At 40.8% G+C, this 27,923-nt stretch overlaps 1 protein-coding gene across 1 annotated transcript in view; it reads right to left on the minus strand.

Moving 5' to 3' along the window:
* LOC149227759 (ACT domain-containing protein ACR11-like) overlaps nt 1-27,923 on the minus strand; it is a 464,039-nt gene that overhangs the window by 404,246 nt on the left and 31,870 nt on the right. Inside the window, exons 2-3 of the mRNA XM_089377915.1 lie at nt 4,534-4,588; nt 4,207-4,326 (exon numbers count right to left, since the gene is read on the minus strand). Coding sequence (XP_089234041.1) covers nt 4,207-4,326; nt 4,534-4,588 — 175 coding nt within the window. The remainder of the gene's footprint in view (nt 1-4,206; nt 4,327-4,533; nt 4,589-27,923) is intronic.

Here is a 27,923-nt window from a genome sequence, read left to right on the forward strand (position 1 = left end):
ATAATCAGAGTTGCATCAAACTCTGTGAGAATACAGTATTTCATGATTGGTCAAAGCATATTGATATCCGGTGTCACTTTGTCAAAGACTGTGTCCAACGAGGAGTTGTACAGTTGAGCTACACTCCTATAGGAGAACAAGTGGCAGACATCCTCAACACGGCCCTTGGAAGAACAAAGTTTGATTACTTCAGGGAAAAGATGGGGATGATAAAGAATCCGTTTCACTAGCAGAAATGGGGGTGATGTTGTCGTGCAGTAGCAGTCAGCAATAGCATGGTATAGCATGATGAGAAGAGGATGCAGTGCAGATGCAGTGTTGGGAAGAAGGACCAGCAGCAGCACAGAAGTAGAGAGAGCTGACGTACAGATGCAGCAGTGGCAGAGGCAAAGCCATGGGTAGCAGTACAAGATGCAGCAGTGCAGAGGATGTTGGGCGGGGAGGCCTAGCATCAACACAGGTATCAGTGCCGGATAATCAGAGTGATGCTCAGTGAGGAGTATTACTAGAGCACAGTCCTCGCTAAGAGGGAGTGTTGATTTGGGGTAGCATCGGATGTTCTCTAGCCATGAAAATTGGTGGAGAGGCTAAAGCACCTGAGATCTCCAAGACCCAGAAATGGTTTCGACAGATTGTACCCGGTTTGGGAGATATTAGAATAATTAATATTTTTAAAGGAGTTCCTAAGTCTAAACTTAGGAAAAATAAAATATTAATGGGTATTAATATAAAACTGGGATAAAAGGTTCCAAAATTCATGGATCAAGCCAAATCTAATCTTAGCCATTGATTAGAGATTTAATCTCAACCGTTGATGGACCAACAAGAAAAGTATAAGAAGAGGCTTGAGGGTCAGTTGGAGAACACAATGAGGGAGACCAGTCAGTTCAATTTCTGGAGCGAGGTTAGCTGAGAAATCGAACTAGTGGTCTGGAGAGCAGCAGGAGGCAGCGATTACAGAACAAAGAGTCGGGAACAGCACCAGACGATCAGCGCAAAGGTTGGAGAGGCAGACGCAGAGGCAGTTGATTGTGCAGTCACTGGAGGGCCTGCATGGGTGACGCAGAGAGGCCCAGAGCTGACACAGAGAGGCAGGGGCTGACGCAGAGGGTCTGGGAGCTACACAGAGGTCAGCCAAGCTGACGCTGAGACTAGGAGAAGTGCTGGAGAATTTTCTCTCTGTTGGGTAAGCCAGTGTGGCACCCAGTTGTACTGAAGAATTGTTGAATAATAAAATCCTCCCTTGCTGCACTGGTTTTCCCACATTGGGTTTTTCCGAGGACTATTGTCCAAAATATGTGTGCATGTGTTTGTTTCTATATTATGGTGTGATATCTGCAGCAGACTTTATTTTAATGTTTATTGAAGGATTTTCATAGATAACTTATTGGGAAAATAAGTAGGGAAAATAAGTAGGAAAAATAAATCAGTTGTTGCAGTGATAGAATTTTCACATTAAGTCTGCTGGATTTTGAGTGCAATCTAAAATTTAATTTCTCCATATGAAATCCAATGAGGTCATAACCACTCTCAAACATCATGAGTCAATTAATGGCAATGTTAAAAATTTAAGTAGCTTTTACTTTAATAATTTAACATAATCATTAATCGCATAGCATTAGTAGGGCAATATGGTCAAATACTAGGTTTCCCCACTCATAAATTATTGCTTTAAAAAAGAAATTGCATTCTAAGGGCCCTTGGTAGCATTGTACAAAACTGGTCAGCTTCGTACAAGGACCAACCTATTCCATATCGAACTAGGATTTTTTGGTCCGTGACACCAGTTTAGACCAATTTTCTCTTGATAACAGTCGATCTGGTCTGACTCTGACAACACTATTTCTCATAAACTAAGAAACTGGATTCATCCTCCCCCGCCCTCGTGTCTAGAATCCCACGTGTTAGATACGATTCTCAAGGGACACATGTCCAATTCGTGGCTCGAGTGTGTCTAAACACGTGGGATTCGTGTGTCTGAGCGTGTCCCGATTTCGGGACACGTGTCCCTCTAGAAAAGTGTGTCGCGGGTCTTTTTAAGCCCAATTTGGGTCGCTTTCTCCTCATTCTTGTGTCTCTCTCTTGTTGTGGGTGTGTGGGAGCGAGTAGCAAAGGGTTTAGGAGCGTTTTGGAGGTGATTCAAGCAACCGATAAGTGCATTTTGCTTCCATTTTTTTTCCATTTTTGCTACAACAGTTTGCCTGTCCATTTTGTTTACATGCTAGTGCATTTTTTCTTTAATTTTTACAGAATTCATGGCTAAATCAAGGGCAGCAAGGAAGAATGTCCCCATTGATGATGCCCCTCCTGTTCCAGTTTCATCAGGGTTTGCAAGTGTTCCCTCTATTGGAAGTGGGGCTGCAACAACAACTTCAAATATTGAGGGCAGAATAAATTTAGAAAGACAATAGGCTCAAGAAAGTAAATATCCCTTGTGGAAGTATGTCATAAGAGATGACTTAATGAGAAAACTGCAGTTTCTTGTCTTTGTCCTATTGGATCATTGATGAATCTGTCATGATTGTATTTGTAATATGTATGCATAATGTTACAACTTACAAATTTACAATGTAGAATCTAGATCTATGTCTGAATTTGTATCATGAATGAGAATTTATGTAATATGAAATCATTGAAATATATATATATATATATATAACGTGTCTTGTTCCGGGGGGTCTACGTTCCCTGTGTCGAACACTCGAATTTGCGTGTCTTGTGCGTCCCGTGTCCCCCTGTTAGGTGACTTAGCTGATAGGACAAGGCCAATAGGGAACCAGTACAAGCTATTGACTAAAACCAATCAAAATATGGGATAACGAAATGAGACACATAATGGCAAGTGTTAACTATGAATAACGTGGAGCACCACCATCATCAAAGCCTCCTATTTGTGGCCCCTCCTAGACAATGAAAGAAAGACCCTAAGGAAGGTCACACTCGACTTGGGGAAAATGATAACCACCAAGATGGAGTAAGGGAACTAAAACATAACCAATGGTAGTCTATAATTCAATTTCAACATCCATACTAGAATGCTTTAAACGTTAAATGAAAGCACTTGAATGCAAAAAAAACCGATGTTACTCAAAATAGATGACCCACCTTCATTGGATAAGTAGGCTAGATCAATGAATGCACTGAATGGAGAATGGACAAGAGGCATCTGAGGTTGGCTATCTGTCGGTCATAGTAGGGGTTGTTGGCTGGCAAAGGTTGGCTATCTGTCGGTCATAGTAGGGGCTTTTGGCTGGCAAGCTGCATCATAGGAGGAAAAAACCCTCCTAGGGTTACTCATTTATATGGATGGGTAACACAGCATAATATAAAGAAAATAATTTAAAATGGTCTATTAATGGCAGGAAAGTGACATGTTTGACCGAAAGAACTATCACTACAAATGGATAAGAGAAGTGCCATAATATATGCTTGTGTTCAGATCAAAAAAGCCTTTCCATCATATCCAGATTCCAGATAGTACGAGCGAAAAGCAGAAACGAGATTGCAGTCGATCAGAAGATCAGTAATAAATAAATGAGATAAATGCATTTTCGCTGGACTTCGGGTCATGTAGGTCTAACATCCTTAAGAATAATTCAAAAGTATTCTAAGGCAATATAATGTGTATAGCAGCTGTGAAGCTTCCCAATCTCCTTGTATATAATTAAATTACTCGTGACTAGTGAAAAATGAGGCCATCATTCATGACAGTATTATTGATAAGGCAAGCACTGTTCCTTTTATTGTTTAGTGAATGTGAAATGGCTCAAGACAATGTGGACGTATATTTTCTTGAGGACTAGAGAGATGTATGATGCATGGATTTAGGAGAATTGATAATTATATATAATCTGACCCACATCCAAGAATTTGTATACCATCTGATGCTTCTGAAAGATAATGGTGATGTTTGCATGGAATTAAGTAGCCAAATGAAGCAACATAAAATAAAGTATACTAAATTTGGTTATGAATAGACTATCTCAATCAAGCAAGTTCATGTTCATGTGCTTATCTAACACTTGGAACTTGGATGACAGAGAAATTACTTGAAGCTTTCCCTGTTTCTCATTATATGCCTATGGATTTCCATCTGATGTTGATTCACAAGATTCTAGTTTCCATTTAATTATGCAATCTATTTCTCAAATCCAAAGAACTGACTGAATAGGTTATATCTCAAGAGAATTTGGTACACTGACATACCGTATCAAGAAGAGCACCAAGTCTATCACCAAAAGTAATCTCAACCACTGTTGCTTCTTGGTCTGAATCTTGATCTATTACAACAATAGGTGTAGGGACACGATCACCATTACTGTCATCCTGTCAATCACATGCAAACAAAAAGGATTCAGAAGATGCTGGCCAGTCAAATCATCATCACTCAATCAGCAAGATATATAAGACAGCATTAAGAAGCATGTGCCACACATAAAATTATAAATGCATAAAGAGGTATACTTTCATTTACATGCAAGCAGCTTTAGCCTGCACAAATTAATTAAGATGTGTCCTTACATAACAGAATACCTGAAAAAGTGGCACTGGTATACTGGCCGAGTTGTTCACAGAAAAACAAGACAACCTGTCATCAAATCAGACAATGCACTATATGAAGGTGAGCTTCTCTTCAAATAATATAAAGATACTAGAAGCTGACTTCCAATGAGCATCTACGCACAAATCAATTTCATCGTTAAAACATGATTGTTTCTATTCTATTATTATACAGATCCGCTTAAACAATATTATTTCTGCATAGAAACAAGCAACAGAAGTTAGGACCTAAATGCCAAAACCCAAGAAAACATCTAGTCTACAAAAGCATGTTTCTCACTTGTGAAGAAATGTGCTTCCATTTCAGTGTTCCCAAATATAATTCACTTTAAGCTTGTGTTATCATAGACAAAACATATTTGAGTTGTAAGCCACAAGAAACTGGATATGTTGCAGAACTAGAGCTTTTTTCCAAAGCTATATTTGTTGAAACGATAGTAATCTTCACTTGCGGTTACTTCACATTATGGCTAAGCACCCTCATTATTGTATTACTGAATTATGGTTAGCTAACCTAGTCAACATTATTTTAATATTCTAGGTGGCTAAGGCTGACCTAGGCATTTATGTGAGGCCATGGCTGCCTCATGGAGGAAAACACCCCAGCTCATAAGTTGTGTATAAATACACACATTATGCATCTTTTGTATCGTTATATTCGATTCACTAGTAATTGATTCTTTTTCCTAAGGGCAGTGTTGCGGCAAAATCTAGTAGGCCTAGTGCAAAGCCCCACTAGGCAAATCTAGACCATATGGCAACAAGAGATCGGCCATCACTACCACCTCAGCAGCCTTTCTCCAGTTGTTTAGTGTTGAATTATATCCGACAAAGGAGGCTTCGCTATATAGATCACCTAAAGGAGATTCAACAAGAAGGGTTTAAGGTGATGCAAGGTCTAATGATTGAGATAACATACTGGCGGAGCCTAGAAGGTTAAGATAATCTTTACCAGGGTTCAAGTGCTCTATCCTTAGACCTCATAGATAGATTATGGAGCTGTTATAAGATAGGGTTTGAGAGATATTCAGTGGTATGGCATGCAATGTCATATAATAGCTAGAAGATATAGCCTTTCAAGCATAGATCAATAAAATAACAAGGCAATCAATTAGGCATGCAAGGTTTGGGGTAAGTTAATGAGTTTTTATGGCTGAAACATGCATAAAAAGAGATAATGTCAGCCGTAATTATAGGGTTTTACCATGCAATTAATGCTAATTTTTGCCCTTTTCAAGTTATTAAATGCAATCCCTATTAAGAGGGAAATAACACATCAAGTAAAAAAATTATTAAACACGAATTTCAAGAAAAACCAAAACTTGCCCCTATACCTAGATACCGAGAAATTAGAGAGTTAACACCTACTAGACTAGTGTCTTGATCTATGTTATAAACATAATAAATGCTAGTTAATTAATTAGTCACAAATATGCCTTATCAAAAAGAGACATCCATTAGTAAAAAGGCATCCCGCCTAGACATTTATAATGAGAACCCTCATTGTAATATTCATTGTTCTTATCAATAATATTTTATCAATCAATATAGGTATACAATACAATTTCTACCTTCGAGACAAACAAGAATTGTTTATTACATTCATATTGTTAGTTTATGTAGCTCAGACAGGTGTTCTAGTCTCAAGTAGTGTCAATTAGGCTAGGAACACAATTGGATTGATTATCTACAAGCCCCCTTTCTTTTATAAAGGGAAAATATCTTAATTAGATTTATTAACCAGTTTTAATTATTTTCCTAAGTCTAACTTAGGGAAATAGGTTAATTAATCAGTATTAATTGAGACAAATCAATTTCTCTCTAGTGACTTCTAGAAAAGTGACTTCATAGGGTCAAGATGATCTTAACCATCGATTGTGATTAGATCATGGTCATTGATTTGTCAACGAGAGATTATAAGAGGAAATTGATGGGGCTCTTCGAGACATAATTCAAGTGAGAAAGGATGTGCAGTGATAGCGTGGGAGATACCAGTATCAAGCTTACAACAGTGATATTGAGGAGAGATTTGCCAGAAGAAACTCTTCGCAGTGATTCCAGTTTCCTGAGAGATAGGAGGTCGAATTATTTTGCAAAAGGGATGTTGAATATACCAATGCAAGTTGCCAGTTTACCAGTGCAATTTGTTGGAGGATTAGTTTTTGTTGCCAATTGCCAGAGCGATTTACTAGAGGCAATGCGAATAGGCTGAGAAAATTGCTGGAGGTAGATAAACTAGCAGGATCTATTTTCCAGAGCCAAAGAAAATTGCCAAAAAGGCCAGTGCACATTTCCAGTGGGCAGTGCAAGTTCACAAAGGCAGTGCGAGTTCACTGAGGCAAAGCGAATTGCTTAGTAGAGGCCAATTTGATTTGCAGAGGTTTGATTTGGTCAGCTATAGTGAAGAGAAAAATTGTTGAAGCTTTGGCAGTGAAAGACAACCAGTTTATGTGCATTCTCAATTTGTTGAAGAATTGATAATATAAACCCTCATCTGCAGAATGAATTGCTCAGTAGAGGCCAATTTGATTTGCAGAGGTTCAATTTGGTTAGCTATAGTGAAGAGAAAAACTTGTTGGAGCTTTGCCAGTGAAAGGAAAGCAATTTATGTACATTCTCAATTTGTTGAAGAATTAATAATATAAACCCTCATCTACAAAACTAGTTTTCCCCACCTTGGGGTTTTTCTAGGGACAATTTGTCCAAAAATATTGGTGTCCATTTTATGTGTGATGTTTTCTCAGTTCCTGTGATTTATTATTTGGTGAAATTTGCAGTTGTGTTTTTATTCGGTATTTGCAGTAAATTAATTTGTCGAGTCGAATAATCTAAAAGATATGAGAATAATTACAAGATTAACTACAATAGAATTTTCACAAGTATCAGAGCAAGGCCAGATAAACCTGTGCCTTAGCCAAAAAGAACAAAATTGCTACCATACAACCATCGTCATCCACTCGTATAGTCATGGCCGCACATTATTTAAAACATGCACCACACAGTTTTGTTTGTATAGCCATTTGGCACTGCCACCAATTATGTACATCCTGCATATTGTTTGTTGTGCACCAATGCTTAGTACATCCCACATCGTCGTTATCCTATCATTCATCCATATACAATGGTATCCCTATTGTTGTCGTACATAACATTAGCCAATCTTCGTGTCATACAAGCCACCACATGGTACCATAATATCTGTCTTCTTTCTATACTACCATAAAATCACCATGGTATAGTCATCGTGGGTATCCTATCATCTGTAAGATTTTCCACCATACTCCTTTGAGCAATCATTAATCACCACCATACCCTGTCCAATTGCACTTCCCTCAGTCCCATCGTCACTCAAACCTATCTAGTTGTCCCTACTTCCACTATGAAAAATCGATGACTCGATCCCTACTGCAGCAAATTGATGATATTTCTCCTATTTGTTAAATTCCTTTAAACAAATTACTTGCAGTTTTCTACAACAAATATTGAAATACATACACTGCAGCCTACACAAAATAAATAATGCGCTGGAGAGAAATAGACACACAATTACACAGTTGTTTTTGGACTGTCCCCGGAAAAACCCAACTTGGGAAAATCGGTGCAACAACTAAGGGTTTTATTATTATGCAGTAGTTTCTGAGTACAAATCGTTAGATGCCCAAACTAGCAATCTAATACAGAGAATAAACTAGCAAAGAGTTAGTGAGAAAAATCTCACACTGTTTCTGGAGATCCGACACTGATCAGGCTCTGAAAGGCTAGCCCCACGCTGCCTCTGCGCAGCCTCTGCATCAACCTACACAGATCTGCGTCACAATCTCTAGGATCTACGTCACCTCCTCCTTTGACTCTGTTGTTTTCAGGAAATTCGACCCTCTGGCCCTCCGGTCTCACACCCTGGTTTCTGGCACTAGATCTTGACTCTCCCAGGTGAATTTCAAACTCCCTCTAAAGCTCTACGCTACCTCTCTAAACATCTCTATGCCTCCTCTGCATTGTACTCTCCAGATCTGGAAAACTCTCCTCCAGACTATTATCCCTGCCCCTCACTGCAAGAACATCACTCGATCTTACTCAGGCAACTCAAAGTTGTTACTCTCGAGAAATTCAATCTCTTGATCTCTCTCACTCGATATATTCTCCAAGTGCCCATCAAGCTCCTTCTTATAATCTCTCGTTGGAGCTCCAACGGCCAAGATTAAATCATAATCAAAGGTTAAGATAACTGGGAGTTGATCCTCGTCTTCTTCTAGAAAATTCACACCATATTTAATTAATACCCTTTAATTGACCAGATTTCCTAAGTTTAGACTTACGAAACCATTTTAAAAATTTAATTATTTTTTTTAAATCATCTCTAGGTGGAATTTTCCCAAACGATTTTTGGGTATTGGAGAATGCATGTGTCTTAGCCTCTCTAAAAAATCTCGAGACTAGAGCACATTTGATGCTACAGGAATCAACACTCCCTCTTAGCGAGGAATGTGCTCTAGTGCAACCTACTGAAGCATCACTCTATCTTTGCACCATCTCGTGCTGCGCTGCTGATGTCTGGTTGTTGTTGCCCACCAACCACTGCACAATCTGACTGCTGCAACGGTGTTGTTGCTGACTCTGCTGCCAACACTACATCTGCACTGCAACCTTCTCCAACTGTTGTTGCTGCAACTGCAATGGAAAAACATCCAAAATATGAACCAACTGTGGTCAGTATGATGCATCTGTCACCTGAGTTCTGACTGCTGCTAAACTTTGCTCTGTCACTGAAGTCTTTGTGCTACTGTTGACTCTGCTCTGTGCCATCTACACTACTGCCAACTTTGCTCTGCGCTGCTAAGTCTCTGACTACTACTAGCTACTGCATCTGTCACTCTGGCACCTGACTGCACCAACTGCCACTGATCCATCCTGCTACTGCATGTTATGGGCTCCTGTAGCAAGGTACTAATTCAAGAGGTGGACCTCCTCAAGAATCTTGCCCATCCTGTAGCTCTCTATGGCTACAATTCCAGATCACCCCATCTCACCCTTGGAGGTAGCTCGACGATCATGGCAAACTCTTCCTCCAATCTGGACGACAACCTGTTGATATCAGTGGATGCAGCCCGTTGATCCTGCTTCTCCTCTTTGTCCTTATTTCTGAGAGGACACTAAGTGTTGTAATGGCCCAGCTCACCACACCTGAATCACTTGATCTTAGAAATTTCCTTTATTCTGCGTTGCTCTTGTTGCCCCTTCGACGTAAGGGCTACGTCCTCTTCTTCCTTCACTTGCTTTGTCCCACTGCTGCTACTGCCACTGATGGTGGCCTTCTCCAGATCATGCATCATCTCCTCCTGCTGCAAATCATCCCACACACGTTCCCAATCTAGCAGTTTTTCTCTGCCTAGGATACTCTAGACGAAAACTTACCAATCTTCAAAAACCTAAGTTGTAGGAAATGTTGGAGAAGGGTCCATTTCTGGCCGGAAACGAGGAAACTCGTACCGTACGGCCTGGAAGCTCGTTTCCGGGTATACTGCCCGTTAATCGAGGAGGGAACGTGGCTAGTATGGCCGGGAACGAGTTTCCAGGCCGTACGACGGAGTTTCCTCTTCTAACTTGACTTTTTCTTGTATTTTTTTAAATTTTTTCGCTTCTAATTTTTTATTGGGCGACTAAAATATGTTATGGATGCTTCTAGATGCCTCTCAAGTTATAAAAAAGAGGATTTTTTTGAGTGGGGCAACCTAATGTTCAAGCCTATGGCCCTAGTGTTGATATGCAGTTCATGGTAATGTTAAATTCTTAAAGTAAAAGTGACATTCTCTTTTATTTTTCATTTTCATCTTTTTACTTAAATTTTTAACATTACCATGAAATGACTCAGGATGTTTGAGAGTGGTTTCACTCTCATTGGATTTCATATGGAGAAAGTAGAATTTTGGATCTCACTCAAAATCCAGCAGACTTATCTGTTTTTTAGGATTTCAGGATTGGGGGGATTGCAATGTTTCCATTGGATTTTGTCATGTACTAGGGTATGGAACTTGTATTTAATCAAGAGAACCAACCCCTCTATGTAGGGGAGACTCCCAATAATCAAGATCATGTAGGGTACTAGGGTATGGAACTTGTATTTAATCAAGAGCACTAAGGTCATTCCACTATGTAGGAGGAGACTCCCAATCAAGCACGAGACAAGAAATTAGAAATTTCTCGTGGCTGATTTTGGATATTGCTATTTTCATTATGTGATCATTCATGAGTAAATGTGACGTAAATTTAGAGACTTATAGTTTATGCATTGAAAATTGACAATTTAATCATAATGTAATAAATTAGAATGTATCATATATGCTTTATGATTGCACATTATTTCTTAAATGTCCTAATATATATATATATATATATTGCGTTTCCCGTTTCCAAAATTTGGGGGGGTCACGTTTCGTACCTATGCCCGTTTCGGAAACTTGTACCCGTTTCCCCGTTTCGTGCACCTTCGTCAAAAACGTTGTTCAGCGCTAATCAAACAAACTTTGTAGGTTGGGGCACGGATCCTACTGAAGCCAGCTGGTCCCAGACATCCTGAAGTCTAGTAAGGAAGGGGTCTACATTCTCCCCTTTCTGCATCCTCGTGCATCTCAGCTTCTCTTCCAAGTATGTAATGTTCCAAACTAGGAAAAATAGTGCTATGCAAAGCAAACAATAGAAACAACAACATAAAATTGAAACATTCAGTGCACACCCATAAAAATTCCACAAATAACCAACAACTAGCCATTTTATTATAATGTGGGAGAAAAATACAATAATGTGGAAGTGGTGCACCTGGGCTTGCCTCAAGGGCAAGCATGATCAAGCCCAGGTGGCAATATTTCGAGCCCCAATGGCGCAAATAATTGCTGCAATGATGCCCTGCGCTACCCTTGTGGAACTATGTTGTCTACTGCAAAGATGTTGCTGGAAACCCCACCTCCGGTGCTCAATAAACTATGGGAAATTAGCCTCGACCACTCCACCAAATACCCAGAATAAACCACGAAGGAATTGGCCAAATGTTGTCCTCAAAATTTTGGCCCAAATTCCCCTTAGCTCCTCTAGCTATTGGCTGAGTTGGGACCCTTGTTTGACCCCTTCTATCTGCCCAGAAAATTCTATAAAATTAGGAGTGTGATCCTTGCCAAAAATCTGGAAAACCCCAGAAAGGGTTTCCCTTGGTTCCAAACTTCAAAAATTGACCCTTCACAGCTTCGCCCTCCTCCAATTTCGAATGTTGTTGTAGTGATTGATCCTGTCTATCTCTGCTCTCCCAACTCTAGCAATATTCCTCAAATGGCCCTCCAAATGATCTCCTACTTCTCCAGGCCAGCTCCAGCTCTACAATTCCTTCCTCCAACTCTCACGTGAGCCCAGTGATGGCTCTCTACACAGACCCAAGTGACTGTAAATCGAACTGCTCCAATGCAGCAACCTCCTACTCCAAAACTCTCCCGAAAGGTTGACCCTCCACTGTAGTTCCAATGCCCAAACTCCCCCGGCAGTTGCTACCCAGATGAGCCCACAAGCAACACCTGTGTTTTCCCCTTCTGCGTCCTCCAGAAACATGCACTGGTTAAGACAAATGTTGAATGGTGTGACTGTGAAACTCCACCGGCTCTCCTCCAAGGTAGTACAAATTGCCTTCCTAGGGTGGCACTCGAAGTCCACCAAAGATAGGGTTGAGATCTTCGCTCGGAGACACTCGTGTGCTAAACAGCACAGTAACCCGACTAAGTTGCTCGAGCAACTAAGGTTGAGTTCCATATGTCAAAGAGATAAGATCCCCAAATGAGGAGAGTTTTCTTCCTTATATAGATTTCGTGGAGCACTTTTCCCTCCATTTTCACTCCATCGTGGGTCCCTCACCTAACCATCAATTTCCTCTCCATTCAATTCGAACTAGGGAATGCACATTCCCCTAGTATGGGTGGCCCCCATGTATACTTAACCACATCAAAATAACTTCTACTAAGTCTACCCTCCTAATAAAATCGAATGGGCACCCATCACCTCCAAAATTGGCCCCAAAATGTAGAAATTAACACTGCTCCAAAATAATTTAGGAAGGGACATGACAAAGTACGTCTTCCGCTGCTTGGAAGATCCTTCGTATAGTGTAGCTAATGCCTCCCACATCTATCAAGAAGTATCTTTGTCAACTGTTGACCACTATGTGTCAACGACCCATAGCAGTACACCCCCTTTTTTCGCAAAAGGGATAGCCCCTAATTGATGTGTCTGTGTCGTTCAGCTATCATCATCAGCCAGATCATCATGTTATAATGTAAACCCATTTTGCATGTATATGATGTAAATAATCTCAGCATATTTGTGTCATGTATGTAATTGCATAGGTAAACCTGCTTTTCTAGTGATGATCTACATTCCGGGAGGTTTTTTGTTTCACCGATCCATTCTCGGATGGTCGACAGAGTTTTCCTTCAGTCTTACCCCCAAGCCGGAATGGATTTTGTCACTGGGATCTTAGGCGAGTCCTCGTGTTCTAGATTGAGTATATGTAAAGTGATTTGGGAATAATCTTAACTATTTGGTTAGGTTATTTTATTACAAATTGCTTGGTCTGCTGGATTATATTTGTGTCGCAGAAATGGGTAGTCTGTGAAGGTTTTTTACGAATGGATTTTCCCCCTTGAGATGTAAAAAAAATATGAAAATCATGATGTAAAGTGCCTTGAGGTTGGAAAAATAATTTATTCCTTCACAGGTTAATTAATTAAATTTTCTGGTCAAAAATTAATTAAAATCCTAAGCCAAAAATTTAATTAATTCTAGGTCCTAGGAAAAATTAAATTCTCCAAAAGCAAAATTCGTCGGTCCTTAAAAATTAAATTTTAAAAGTCCAGAGACTAAGGTAAATTAAATATTTTGATAATTTTAAGCCTTTGATACCCTGGGGTTAAGTCAAAGTCAAAATTTTGGGGAAATTAATTCAAAATTTTAATTTTTGAATTAATTAAAATGTATTTAATTGAAAATTTCAAATTTCCCCAAAGATTTAAGTATTTCAATGGATGAGATTAAAAAAAATTTAATCCTCACCAACTGTCGAGATTGCTTCGACGAGGATCACTCGAACTAGCCATTGGAGGATTTATCTTTATATAGGAGGTCATTTGTCAGTCAATCTATCTGACCTCTAAGTCGTGTGCTTAGCAAGAAGCTCTTGTGTAATCTTTTTTGGATAATAAAGAAAGACTTTGGGGTTAAGTTTTGTTGGTGTTACTCTTCATGGGAATACTCTAAGATGTGTTGTTTTCATGCATAAATTCCTTTTTAGCCATTGATGATAGCTTCTGAAGAGTGATTTGAGTACATGGATCTTGCTCAGTGGCTGGGGTTTGAATAATAATTTAAATTCTGAACGTAATAGCAGGTATCTCTATTTGTCTGAATTTTACTATTGTTTTATCGCTTTATTATTAATGGTTGGATCGAGTTTTGCAGTGAAATCTTGATGTTAGATCCTCGGGCGTTAGGGGAAGTTTTCAAGTGGACCAACCAACTCCCATACGTATTTTCTGAGGAGCCTAGTAAATTTAATCTCAGGGATATCATAAGATTTTTTTGTTGGTGACGCACGAAGGGTTTCGAATTAGCACCTCCATAAAATTTAAAAATTTATTTTTTTTATGCGGTATAATGACAAATCTCGCTGATTAGAGCCTGCAGTTTGTAAATTTTGTAATTATTTTTCTAACATGGGTTTTTCTGAGTTTTAGTTTTTATCATTGTATATATCATTTGGGTGTTTTATTGTTGTCGTGTAGCTACAGATCTGAGGAGAAAAATTGTGCAGAATCCAAATCTAGGCCCTGGAGGGTACGATCTGGATTTCTAGTGTTTATCAACATAATTTTCCAGGGATATTGTTCAAACATTTTGCAATCCAAGTGTTTGAATTTTTTTTCCTGGAAAATTTTCACAAGGGTTTCACGAATAAATTTTAAGAAGAGGAATATATCATTTTAAGCAGAAATCTCTAGGAAATTTTCTTAGATTTTTGGCTACCATGGTTTTTTCTGCTGCCGTATTGAACCTCCATTTTTGTTGCGGAAAATTTCGAAATTGTTATACTGTCTGCATTTTGAGGGTTTCAAAAAAAAATTCGAAATATTTTTGCTATTGGGGCTTTTCATTTTCTGCTGCAATCTTCTCTCTGTCACTGCAAATTTCGAATCATTCACTGCCCCACTCACCAGCAAGTTTGTTTGAGTCCCTAACTTGCAAATCCGTGTAGCTCCATTCTCGCTTTTCGTCGAGCATCCTTCTTCTTGCGTCCAGCTCTCTACCACGCATTCTGCTCTCCTAACCCATGTCCCTCTCTACAGCTCCATCTTCTTCTCTCATCGGCTTGTCCATAGCCCTCCTCTCCATCCGCCATCGCTCTATCTTCTCACTATTCGACCTGTAGTTGTCTGCAAACCTTCCGTCCAGCGCGCAACCCTCAAATCTGTGTCAAATCCCTCGCTGTCGCCATCCTGCAAACTCGTGCTTCCTCATCGCTCCTCCCGCAGCCATCCTTTCCCTCTCGACCTGCCATCCATGGCTCCCTTTATCGCTTTCCTCTGCTCCTTCGCTCCACCTGCACAACAAACAAACAAGTCCAACGACCTCCTTGCCATCGTCAAACTTCTCCAAACCTACACAAATTGGGAAGAATTGTGGGCAGCTCTTCACCAAGAAGAGATCAGACGGTTGTCTAAGACAGAAAGTAGCAGCAAAGGAGTCTGAATCAAGAAGGAAGAGGAAGAGGATGCAGCTCTGAAATCTGCGGGGAAGCAGGAGAAGAGGAAGAAAAAGGACCTCTCCAAGATTAAGTGCTTCAACTATGGGGAACTGGATCATTATGCGAACCAGTGTCCAAGGAAAAAGAACAAGGGAGAGGCATCTGACTCCAAGGCAACGCCAACGAAGGCGGAAAAATAGGTAGAGGAGGATGATGATTGTGCCATGAGTGCTCATGTACCTCTAGAAAAGAGGTGGGGAGACATCGAGTTATAGTTAGGAATACTACAAGCGATGAGGGGCAGGATCCTTGAGGTACCCAAACTCTTGGATTATAACTTGCTACGGGAGCCTCGAAGAGAGAGTAGCAGAACTGGCGGATGTCGGTAGAAACAGATGCAGATGAAGCGACAGAAAGTGCTACAGTGCAGTAGTCCCAGGCAGCGCAAAGCTAGCAGGCTACAGCAGTGCGAGAGGCACAGAGGAGGTTGCAACAGTGCAAGATGGCACAGAGAGGTTTGCAACGATGCGAGAGGCAAGGACTTGTTGCAGCAGCGCAGAGGCAATAGAGGGAGCACTTGATAGTAGCAGAGACAGCTTCAACATCGGGAGTGTTTCTAGCCCGACAAGGGATGTCAGTAGTTGGGTGGATCAATTACTTACTTCTCAGTAACTAAGTTGCAGTGCAGTAGCAATTGGCAGTAGCACGATGCAGCATGATGAGACGGAGTTACAGTGCAGATGAGTTGGGAAAAAGGACCAACAGCAGCACGGATGCAGAGGGAGCTGCCATACGGATGCAGTAGTGCAGAGGATGTTGGGCGGGGAGGCCTAGCATCAGCACAAGTACCGGTGTCGTATAATCAGAGTGATGCTTAATTGGAGTATTACTACAGTACAATCCTCACTAAGAGGGAGTGCTGATTTGGGGTAGCATTGGATGTGCTCTAGCCATGAAAATTGGTGGAAAGTCTAAAACACATGAAATCTCCAAGACCCAAAAATGGTTTGGGCAGATTCTACCCGGTTAAGGAGATATTCAAATAATTAATATTTTTAATGGAGTTCCTAAGTCTAAACTTAGGAAAAGTAAAATATTAATGGGTATTAATATAACATTGGGTTAGAAGGCTCTAAATGACATGGATCAAGCCAAATCTAATCTTATTCGTTGATTAGAGATGTAATCTCGGCTGTTAAAGGACCAACAGGAAAAGTATAAGAGGAGGTTTGACGGTCAGTTGGAGAATACACCAGAGTGATCAGTCATTCGATTTTCTCGAGCAAGGTTTGCTAAGAAAAGTCAAATCTGTGATCAGTTGCAGCGAGGCGCAGTGAGTACGAGACAGAGAGGCAAAGTTAGTGCCAAGAGACTAGCATAGAAGCAGAGAGAGGCAGAGTCTGAGCCAGAGGGAACACACAGAGCCCAGCAGAGTTAGCGCAGAGGCCAGACAGGCTTGCGTCATCCACGTAGAGGCTGCAGGAGTGACGCAGAGGGCCATAGAGGCTACGCAGTGCCTCAGAGGGCTGACGCAGAAGGTTCTGGGCTGACGCTCAGGCCAAGTGGGCTGACGCTGAGCTTCAGAGTTTGCTGGAGACGGTTTCGAGAGGTAGAGTTTTTGAATATCTGCTTCTGAATAGAGAGGTATTGCTACCGAATTATTTTCTCTATCGGGTGAGCTAGTTTGGCACCCAGTTGTACTCAAATAAACTGCATAATAAAATAACCCTCAGAATTGTTGCACCGATTTTCCCAAGTTGGTTTTTTCCGGGGACAAGTTGTCCAAAAATAATAGTGTCACCTGTGCGTTTGCTATTTCTTTCAGTTGTTGATCTGAAAATAGTTGAGATTGTATTGTGTTTATTTCGATATTTATATGTTTAAATAACTTGTTCGTAATTAACAAATAGGAGAAATAAACCAGAGAATACAGACAAAATTTCTAACGGGTAATACTTAGAAATTTCAACAGTCTATAATCATTTTTATCCTATGGATGTGTCTTGTGTTTAATCTATTCACCTCAGTTAACCAAGATTTGTCCTAAATTCATCAAGTTTTCCATCTTCAAGTCTCCTAGAGCCTGTGTTCCACAGGCTATTCTCATTCATTCACCTTAGGGACTACCCCCTTTGACTTGTCTAGGAGAGAGTCTAAATGGAGTGAGTAAGGATTAGAGTGATAGCCCTTACTCTGAGCATTGTCGCAGTGCCTAGACACTTTGTGCGACAACATTTTTTGGCGTCGCTGCTAGGGATAGAGTTTTTCTGTCTTTGGTCCTTACGACATTTTCTAATCATCTCATCTTTTTCGCCATTCATTAACTCGTCAAGCGGCACAACATTTTTTGGTGTTGTTGCCAAGGATATTTTATCCTCGGCGTTTCAACGACATTTCCTCATCATTCTTCTCATTTACCATCTCTCATTCGAGCCGGCAAAGCCAACACTTCTTGGCATTGCCGCCAAAGACCTATTTATTGGACCTTGGCTTTATGGCATTTCATCTCATTTTTTTGGCGTCATTTCGTTTCTCCATCCTAACTCTCGTCATCTATCATCTAATCCTTTCAACTTCACTTTTTGCACCTGGACATTCCGGTTGCTTACTTGTTTGGGTGGCGACTTATTCATTTATTTAATCCAGACAAGGAGCCCTCCCTGGATATCCATCTGCCTCCATCCACTAACTTTTTCGGTTTCACCTTTAGTCTCTTTGTGAGAGATTCATGCTCAAGTGGCGACTCCACTTCTTCCATTTCTTACAAGAATTTCTGCTAGAAGCTCGCTTCTTGTAGATGTTTTCATTTTCTTGAGCAGGGATCTCTCTCTCTGATATCCATTTGGCCCATCTTTTTCCCGTCATCATGGAATATGACTTGTTTGCTCCTTGTGATTTTACTAATATTCAAGGAGCTCTGCATGGCTATCCTTCCTTTTTTGGTGAAGCCATCGATGAATTTCCTCCTTTTCAAGGTAACAATGCTTTTACTGCCAAAGATCACCTTCAGAATGTCAGCCTTTGTATAAACAAGTGTCTCCCATATTCTAAATATGAAGATGTGAAGATGAAGATTTTCATTCTTACCTTATCTGGAGATGCTTTTGATTGGTATGTTAATTTCCCTAATAACACTTTTGATTCTCTACAATCAATCATTGATGCCTTTGAAGATAAATATGGAGATAAAGACAAAGTCAAAGAGAAAGTTGAAGTAAAGAAAACTATAGAAGTTGAAAATGATTTCAAGGAGTTAATTCAAATGGTTAAAGACATACAGTTAAATCAGGCTCAAGTAAGCAAGAATGCAGAAGTTAATCAGGCTCAACTTATTAAAGATATGGAACTTAATCAAGCAACATTAACAGTTGATCATGCCAAGGAAATTAATTCTATGCAAAGCAAGTTATTAGCCCTAGAGGAAAAGATGACGATCATGGAATTCAATCATTCAAATCAAGTAACTTCCATGAAAGCGGGTTATCAAGAAGAAATAAGTTCGATTCAGAATAGATTGACAACTATGGATGAAGAAATGACCATCATGAGATTCAATTATAATAAACAGTTAGCTAACACGCAAGCAAATCATAAGAAAGAGATAAACTATATGCAAAATTGCTTCATGGGCATGAAAGCAAAGAATGATAAAATTATAAAGGACATGGAAGCTGGTCATATATGTCTTCAGAATAGGTTATTGACCATAGAGGAAAACCATGCCAAGGAAATCAGTGCTATGAAGGTTGAATGCTCTAACCAGATGGATGCCATAACAATATAGGGACAAAAATTTCAGCATCAATCAAAGGATGAAAGAAACAAGGAAACGTCCACAGACCATAAGCCTCCTTGTCTGCTACAGCAAGCTCCATCTTATTATGAGGAGGTCGTTTGTTCCATTGAAAAGTGGCTAATTGAAGGTGACCTAGATAAAATGGAAATTAATACGAATCAGGTTGATGCTCACATAGTTGATAACGAAGCGCAAGTCACAGATGTCTTGAACATTCCAAATTTTCCATACGAACGTTTTTTGGATCAAGAAGGAAGTTGTACACCGACCGCATCATCATCAACATCACAGCCTGCCACAAAGAAAAAGCGCAAGAGAAAGAGAATGAGAAAACGGTTTGATCCATCTGATGGCCGCAAGCAGCTTGATTTTCAGATAGGAAAAAGTCCTACTGTGTGCAGGATTGGACATGGCACATCTGAGAAATAGCCAACAGATTTCCCTGAAAGCAGACAAATGCTCAGCGTGCACTACATTGAACGCAGCTAATGCCGTGGGGCATCCTTTGTATTGTATTCCTAACCGTACACCCTTTTATTTCAGTTTTTTATTTTGTAGGTAGATGTTTTTCATGTTATTATGATAGTTAATAAATGAAGAGCTTATATCTTTCCTGTGCTTAACGTTATATGATGATTTTTGGATGGACGCTACTTATGTTATATTGTGTGTTGCGTGGATACAGATTCTGAATTCTCACATTCCTCCGGTGCAGCAGCATGTCCCCAAATGGAGCCAGATGTTGACCACTACGTGTCAAAGACCCATAGCAATACACCCCCCTTTTTCGCAAAAGGGATAGCGCCTGATCAATGTGTCCATGCCATCCAACTATCATCATCAGTCAGATCATCATATTATAATGTAAACCCATTCTGCATGTATATGATGTAAATAATCTCAACAGATTCATGTCATGTATGTAATTGCCTAGGTAAACCTGCTTTTCTAGTGACAATCTACATTCCGGGAGATTTTTTGTTTCACCGATCCATTCTCTAATGGTCGACGGAGTTTTCCTTCAGTCTTACCCCAAAGCCGGAATGGATTATGTCACTGGGATCTTAAGTGAGTCCTAGTGTTCTAGATCGAGTATATGTAAAATTGATTTGGGAATAATCCTAACTATTTGGTTAATTTATTTTATTACAAATTGCTTGGTCTACTGGATTATATGTGTCGCAAAAATGGGTAGTCTGTGAAGGTCTTTTACAAATGGGTTTTCCCCCTTGAGATGTAAAAAAAAAAATATGAAAATCATGATGTAAAGCGCCTTGAGGGTTAGAAAAATAATTTATCCCCTTATAAGTTAATTAATTAAATTTTTTGGCCAAAAAATTAATTAAAATCCTAAGCCAAAAATTTAATTAATTCTAGATTCTAAGTAAATTTAAATTCTCCGAAGGCAAAATTCGTCGGTCCTTAAGAATTAAATTTTAAAAAGTCCAGAGACTAAGGTAAATTAAATATTTTGATAAATTTTAAGCCTTTGATACCCTGGGGTTAAGTCAAAGTCAAAATTTTGGGGAAATTAATTCAAAAATTTAATTTTTGAATTAATTAAAATGCATTTAATTGAAAATTTCAAATTTCCCCAAAGATTTAAATATTTCAATGGATGAGATTAAAAAAATTTTAATCCTCACCAACTGTCGAGATTGCTTTGACGAGGATCACTCGAACTAGCCGTTGGTGGATTTATCTTTAAATAGGAGGTCATTTGTCAGTCAAACTATCCGACCTCCGAGTTGTGTGCTTAGCAATAAGCTCTTGTGTAATCTTTTTTGGATAATAAAGAAAGACTTTGGAGTTAAGTTTTGTTGGTGTTACTCTTCATGGGAATACTCTAAGATGTGTTGTTTTCATGAATAAATTCTTTTTTAGCCATTGATGATAGCTTTTGAAGAGTGATTTGAGTACAGGTATCTTGCTCAGTCACTAGGGTTTGAATAATAATCTAAATTCTGAATGTAATAGCAGGTATCTCTATTTGTCTAAGTTTTATTATTATTTTCTCGCTATAATTTTAATGGATGGATCAAGTTTTGCAGGGAAATCTTGATGTTAGATCCTCGGGCGTTAGGGGAAGTTTTCAGTTGGACCAGCCAACTCTCGATATGTATTTTCTGTGGAGCCCAGTAAATTTAATCCCGAGCTTATCATAAGATTTTTTGTTGGTGATGCATTAAAGGTTTCGAATTAGCGCCTCCATAAAATTTAAAAATTTATTTTTTTGTGCAATATAATGACAGATCTGGCTTATTAGAGCCTGCAGTTTGTAAATTTTGTAATTATTTTTCTAATGTGAGTTTTTCTGGGTTTTAGTTTTTATCATTGTATATATCGTTTGGGTGTTTTCTTGTTGTCGTGCAACTACAGATCTAAGGAGAAAAATTGTGCAGAATCCAAATCTAGGCCCCAGAGGGTAAGATCTGGATCTTTGGTGTTTATCAACATAATTTTCCAGGGATATTGTTCAGACATTTTGCAGTCCAAGGGATTGAATTATTTTTTTTCTGGAAATTTTTCACGAGGGTTTGACGGATAAATTTTAAGCAGAGGAATACATCATTTTAAGCAGAAATCTTTGGGAAACTTTCATAGATTTTTGGCTACCATTTTTCTGTCTGCTGCCGTATTGAACCTCCATTTCTGTTGCAGAAAATTTTGAAATTGTTATACTATCTGCATTTTGAGGGTTTCTAAAAAAAAATTTGAAATATTTTTGCTGCTTGGGGCTTTCCGTTTTCTGCTGCAAATTTCGAATCATTCACTACCTTACTCACCAGCAAGTTTGTTCAAGTCCCTAACCTGCAAATCCGTGTAGCTCCATTCTCGTTGTCTGTGGAGCATCCTTCTTCCTACATCCATCTCTCCTCCACGCATTCTACTCTCCTAAACTGCGTCCCTCTCTGCAGCTCCATCTTCTTCTACCGTTGGCTTGTCCACAACACTCCTCTCCATCCACCATTGCTCTATCTTCTCGTTGCTCGACCTGCAGTTGTCTGCAAACCTTCCGTCCAGACCGCAACCCTCAAATTTGTGTCCATTCCCTCACTGTCGCCATCCTGCAAACTCGTGCTTCCTCATTGCTCCTCCCGCAGCCATCCTTTCCCTCTCGACCTGCCATCCGTGGCTCCCTTCATCGCTTTCCTCTGCTCCTTCGCTCCACTTGCACAGCAAACAAACAAGTTTGTCGACCTCCTTGCCACTGTCAAACTTCTCCAAACCTGCACACAGCAAAACAAACATTTGATTTTTATTTTTATGTATGCGTTAGGTTAGGTTAGGTCTTATTTTTATTTAGTTTAGTTACTCCATTTTTCATTTCATTTTTAATTTGTATATTGCGTTAGGGTTTTGGGTTTATGTATCCTTCATTTTTTGAAATTTGACCTTGTCTTGATTTTTATTTTTCATTTGGATTTGTTTTAATTTGATTTCTTGATTTTTTATTATTTCCTTTTTCTTTTTATTTTTTATTTGACTTTTGTTTTATTTTTTTATTTTTAACTTACGATTTTAATTTTTTTTTATTTACATAAAACAAAAACATTAAAAAATTTAAATTTTTAAAAAATCTAAAACATTTAAAAAACTAAAAAAATTTAAATTCTGGTGACTAAGGAATTAAATTAAAAGAGGATTTGCGCTTTCACATTAAAAAAATTAATGTGGCCTATGGCCCATTAAAATTTCAGTTTATTAACCCTTTTAATTTACTTTTGTCACATTAAAAATTTGATCTCTTTCTTTTACCACATTTAATTAATTTTCTAAGGAATAATTAGATTGTTCATTTAAAGTTCCTTGGTTTCTTTTCGTGGTAAGTAATTTCTCTATTGTCAAGTGCAACTAATGTTTTAAAAATTATATTGGCTATAGGAGAAAGTTGATTAATTCTAGATCTAGGTCATTAATGAAAATCATTTTAAATCTGGAATCTCTTGCATGATAGAGTTTTGGGCGTTTACATTTAATCGTTCATGATTGTCACTATTTGTCACATTTGTAAATTTCTTTGGATAACTTGTTTTTATTTAATCTATGGTTAATCGAATACGAAGGCACTGGTCTATAGTCATTTTTATCTTGTGGATGTGTCTTGTGTTTAATCTATTCACCTCGGTTAACCGAGATTTGTCCTAAATTCATCAAGTTTTACATCTTCAAGTCTCTTAGAGCCTGTGTTCCGCAGGCTATTTTCATTCATTCACCTTAGGGACTACCCCCCTTGACTTGTCTAGAAGAGAGTCTAAACGAAGTAAAGATTAGAGTGACAGCGCTTACTCTAAGCGTTGTTGCAGTGCCTAGACACTTTATGTAACAATACCAACTCTGTGGGATATCGCATGATCTCGAAGTCCATCGAGAATGAATCTCTTAGCTCTCACCATCTCCTTTTTGTACTTCTTGTACTTCTTGAGCGGATCTGCATCGGCGGGTACATCTACCACACTATCAACATAAGTTTTGACATCATGCTCATCTAGAAGGCAGGAAATCCTTATAATATTCCTAATTAGCTATGGCTAATTGGAATATTCGATTTTGTTCAATTTTTGCCTTCTATAGTTATTTGTAAATAAAAAGTGAGGAAGGGGGACATAACTCACTTTAGAATAAAAAGTCACTTCCTAGGTAGCACAACGTTGTGACTTAAAGGGGAGCCAAGGGGGCCAAAGGGAGATGCAGAAATGGAGCCCACGTAGACACATGGAGAGAATGCGCAGGAGGGAAGAACACGTGGCAAGAAGAGAAGCACGCAGGAGGAGGTGAGCTTAGGGAATGTGAGAGGCAGAGGCTATAAAATAGAGAGGAGCCCTCTCATTTTGGATCATTCAGTTATGTGCATTTTGAGCTAGTCGTTTCGACTTCTGACCACGCTGGCTGTTTAGCTGGTCTGCAGCACTGTTTAGTGCATTGAGTGTCTCCGTTCGAAGATCTCACCCTTAGCCCCGGGGGACTTCGAGTGCCTACTCGGGCAAGGTATTTCCATTGGCATTTCAGCAGTAGTTTATCAGCATTTCAGCAGCAGTTTCATCAGCTTTCTGGAGCATTGTGCAGCACTTAGAGAGGGACGAAGTTCTTTTGGTTGTAGTGCTGGATTGGGGTTTTGCAGGTGGAGTTATGCTGGGAGATTGAGCAGGGGTCCAACTCTTGTCTCATTGGAGGATTTTTGGCAGGGTTTCAGGCAGTGTTTTAGGCAGAGTTTAGAGGGGTTTCCTTCAGTGGCAGCGCAGGGCATTGAGGAACTGCGCAGAACCCCAAGAGGGTGTTTTCCGGGGGTCAGCCATTCCAGGAAAGCTTTCTGGGTTTTTCTGGGTTTCTTGAGTAGAACCCGAATCCAGAGTTTCAGCTTTTTCCGAGGGGAGTAGCCCCAAATCATCATTTGTTTCCTAGCAGTAGCAGCAGCATCCACGCAAAGAGGCCATTCTTGTCATTCTGAGAGTATTTCTTCATGTGCCTTGCGCAAGTCGAGGTGCCATCTGTCTAATCACCTCTTGTACTCATTTTATTGCTTAGTATAATAAAATGGCTTAGCATTTCTCGTTGCATTTCTTGTGTATCTGCTTATATTTCCGGTTTACATTATTATATGTTGTTCCACTGTTATTTTATCACTTCTGGGTTATTATATCATTTGCACATATTTGGTTGGAGTTTTTGCTGGGGTTTGAGGAATATTCCGGGTTCGGGATATTACAGTGGTATTAGAGCATAGATCTGGCTTAGCCTGTGGAGCTAGCAATCTATGACACCAGAAGAAAAACCCTACATTTGTTACAGAGGTAGGAGGTACAAAGACACTGGACGTAGGTTGGAGAATACCTACGGGGAGGGAAACTGTGTTCCTGTGGTGGATGCAGAACAGGTCGAGCTTGTGGTAGATGCAGAACAGAGAGAGCCAGTAGTGGACACAGAACAAATGGTCGACGAGGACGGGAAGAGATTTGCGGATATGCTCCTCAAATCAATGCAGGATCTGTCGAAGCGGATTAAGGTGATGGGGCAGAGATTCACGGCAGTAGAGGCCAGACAGCGCGAGAGCCCACGAGTTTTTCAGATTGGTGAGGGATCAGGTGCATCCCATCATTTGCCAGAGCAGCGTGATACTGCGCAGCAGGTGGCCTCACATGCCCCTACACGCTCTACCATGCCCACTTTCTTAGGAGCAGACACGGGGGCCGTAGCCCAGCAAGAGGCAGAGCCCGGACATATGGGCGAGTATTTTGCAGAGTACTAGGCCTATGGGCAAGAGTTCAGGGAAACCCTCTCATTCAGAGATTTTGTTCAGCTCCAGCGGGATAGCAGACCCCGCGACCATCACAGAGGATACCGGCATCACCATGATGGCGACACCCACTGTGTAGCGAGTAGATTCCACTTGCCTACATTTGATGGCTCATCAAACAGTTCGGCAAAGTCTTGGGTGGAGAAGCTGGACATTTATTTCCAGCTTAACCAGATGTCGGAGGCAAAGGCCATCAAGGTGGCAACATTGCATTTGGATGGCAAGGCCCAGGATTGGTGGTTTCATGGGATGGTTACACTGGGGCACTCCACAGTGACGACATATGCCGAGTTTACCAGGAGACTAATGGAGCGATTTGATCGGAGGGATCCAGAGCAACATTTCGTTGAGCTGACGAGGCTCAAACAGACAGGGAGCCCAGAGACCTACATTGCAGATTTCTTGAGGGTCTCCGTGATGGTGCCAGACCTATCCACAGCACAGAGGGTCTATATGTATGTTGAGGGGTTAGCAGAGCCACTTCGGGGTTTAGTCCGATCCACTAAACCAGCCACACTCCAGGACGCTATCAGCAGGACCCGGGACTTACAGGATGTCTTACCTAGGACCCGGACACCTTACCCCCAGAGACAGACTTTTCAGTCTAAGGGGAAGGATGTGAGGATTCCTCCTCCAAAGGGGAATCCAGGACGAGTACAACTTGACGACGATGCCAGGAGGGAGCTGAAGAAGAAGCAGTTGTGCTTCACCTGTCAGGAGCCATGGGCACCAGGACATAGATGTGTTGCTGGCAAAGCACATTTTATTGAGGTCTTCTCCGAGAGAAGTGGAGAAAAGGATGACGAGGAGGATGTGGAGGCAGGAGATAGCCATGCCATACAGGGACCTTTGCCACCTCCACCACCAGCATCAGGTGGTGCATCTTTTGCACCCACCGGAGGGGCCCTTGCAGCGTTGCGAGGAGTTCCTAAGTATCTGACGCTACGCGTACGAGGGACAGTGCGTGGCTAGCGCGTATCAATTTTGGTTGATAGTGGGGCAACCCACAACTTCATCAATGCACAGATGGTTGAGCGGAGAGGTATTCAGACAGAGAGCTTCGATGGGTTTTCAGTATTGGTCCAAGGAGATCAGACCATGACGTGTGCTCGTTATGTCCCAGAGCTTTCCGTGACGATGGGCACCTACACATTGACTGGCCACTTTTGCGTGGTCGATATTCCGGACACCAACATGATACTGGGTGTTCAGTGGCTTATTACTCTAGGGAAGGTCACGACGAATTGGAAGGCCCTAGAAATGGAGTGGGATGATGAGAAGACAGGGAGGCATGAGAAGATACGGGGATAGCACACATATCCGCCTCAAACTGTGTCGGCGCATCAGATGGAGGCAGTCTTTCGAAAGGGAGACATAGAGTGAGCAGTGGAGCTGCGTGCATCAGAGGCAGGGACTATAGGGCAGACGGTACATCCAGAGATCCAGTCCATCCTTGATCGGTATGCCATAGTGTTTGGAGAGATTCCACCAGGACAGCCACTGAATCGGGGGTTTGAGCACACTATCGAGCTTGAGCAGGGCATCCAGGCAATGATCACCATCCCCTATAGGCACCCCAAGGCCTATCGGGACGAGATTGAGCAGCCTATCCAGGAGTTGCTGGCTCTTAGGCATATCCGACCGAGCACGAGTCCTTTTGCTTCTTCTATGGTGTTGGTGAAGAAGAAGGACGGTACATTGAGGATGTGCATTAACTACATGGCCCTGAACAAGAAGACCCTGAAGAACAGGTACCCCATACCCAGGATCGACGAGTTGATGGACGAGTTGAGAGGGGCACGTTTGTTCTCAAAGATTGATTTGAGATCTGGGTACCATCAGATTAGCATGAGGGAGCGAGACATTCCCAAGACCGCCTTCAGGTGTCACTATGGGCACTTTGAGTTCTTGGTGATGCCTTTTGGGCTAACCAACAACCCAGCTACATTTCAGTCCTGTATGAATCACATCTTCCGTAGTCACTTGAGGAAGTTTGTGTTGGTATTCTTCGATGACATTCTCATTTACAGCAAGACTTGGGAGGAGCATCTCCAGCACATTGAGACAGTATTGCGTATCTTACAGGACCAGCAGTTCTATGCCAAACTCTCCAAGTGTGAGTTTGGGTTGACGAAGATGTTGCATCTGGGAAACATCATAGGGGTGGACGGAGTGAGGGTCCACGAGGAGAAGATCAGGGCCATTAGAGAATGGCCGGAGCCGAGAAATGTGATGGAACTTCGAGGATTCATTGGCATATGTACTTACTACCGGAAGTTCATCAAAGGGTTCTCACAGCTTGCTGCACCCCTAACATATTTGACGAGGAAGGGGGCTTTCAGTTGGCTGGATACAGCGCAGCGAGCCTTTGACAGGCTCAAGGAGGTTATGAGCAGCTGCCCAGTGCTTGCATTGCCAGATTTCACGCAGCGATTCATTTTGGAGTGTGACGCATCGGGAGAAGGGATCGGCACAGTATTGATGCAGGGGGTCACCCTATA

Source organism: Pinus tabuliformis, chromosome J (genome assembly GCF_031772625.1).
Source record: "Pinus tabuliformis cultivar Carrire ecotype Pingquan chromosome J, CPIR1, whole genome shotgun sequence".
NCBI lineage: Eukaryota > Viridiplantae > Streptophyta > Pinopsida > Pinales > Pinaceae > Pinus > Pinus tabuliformis.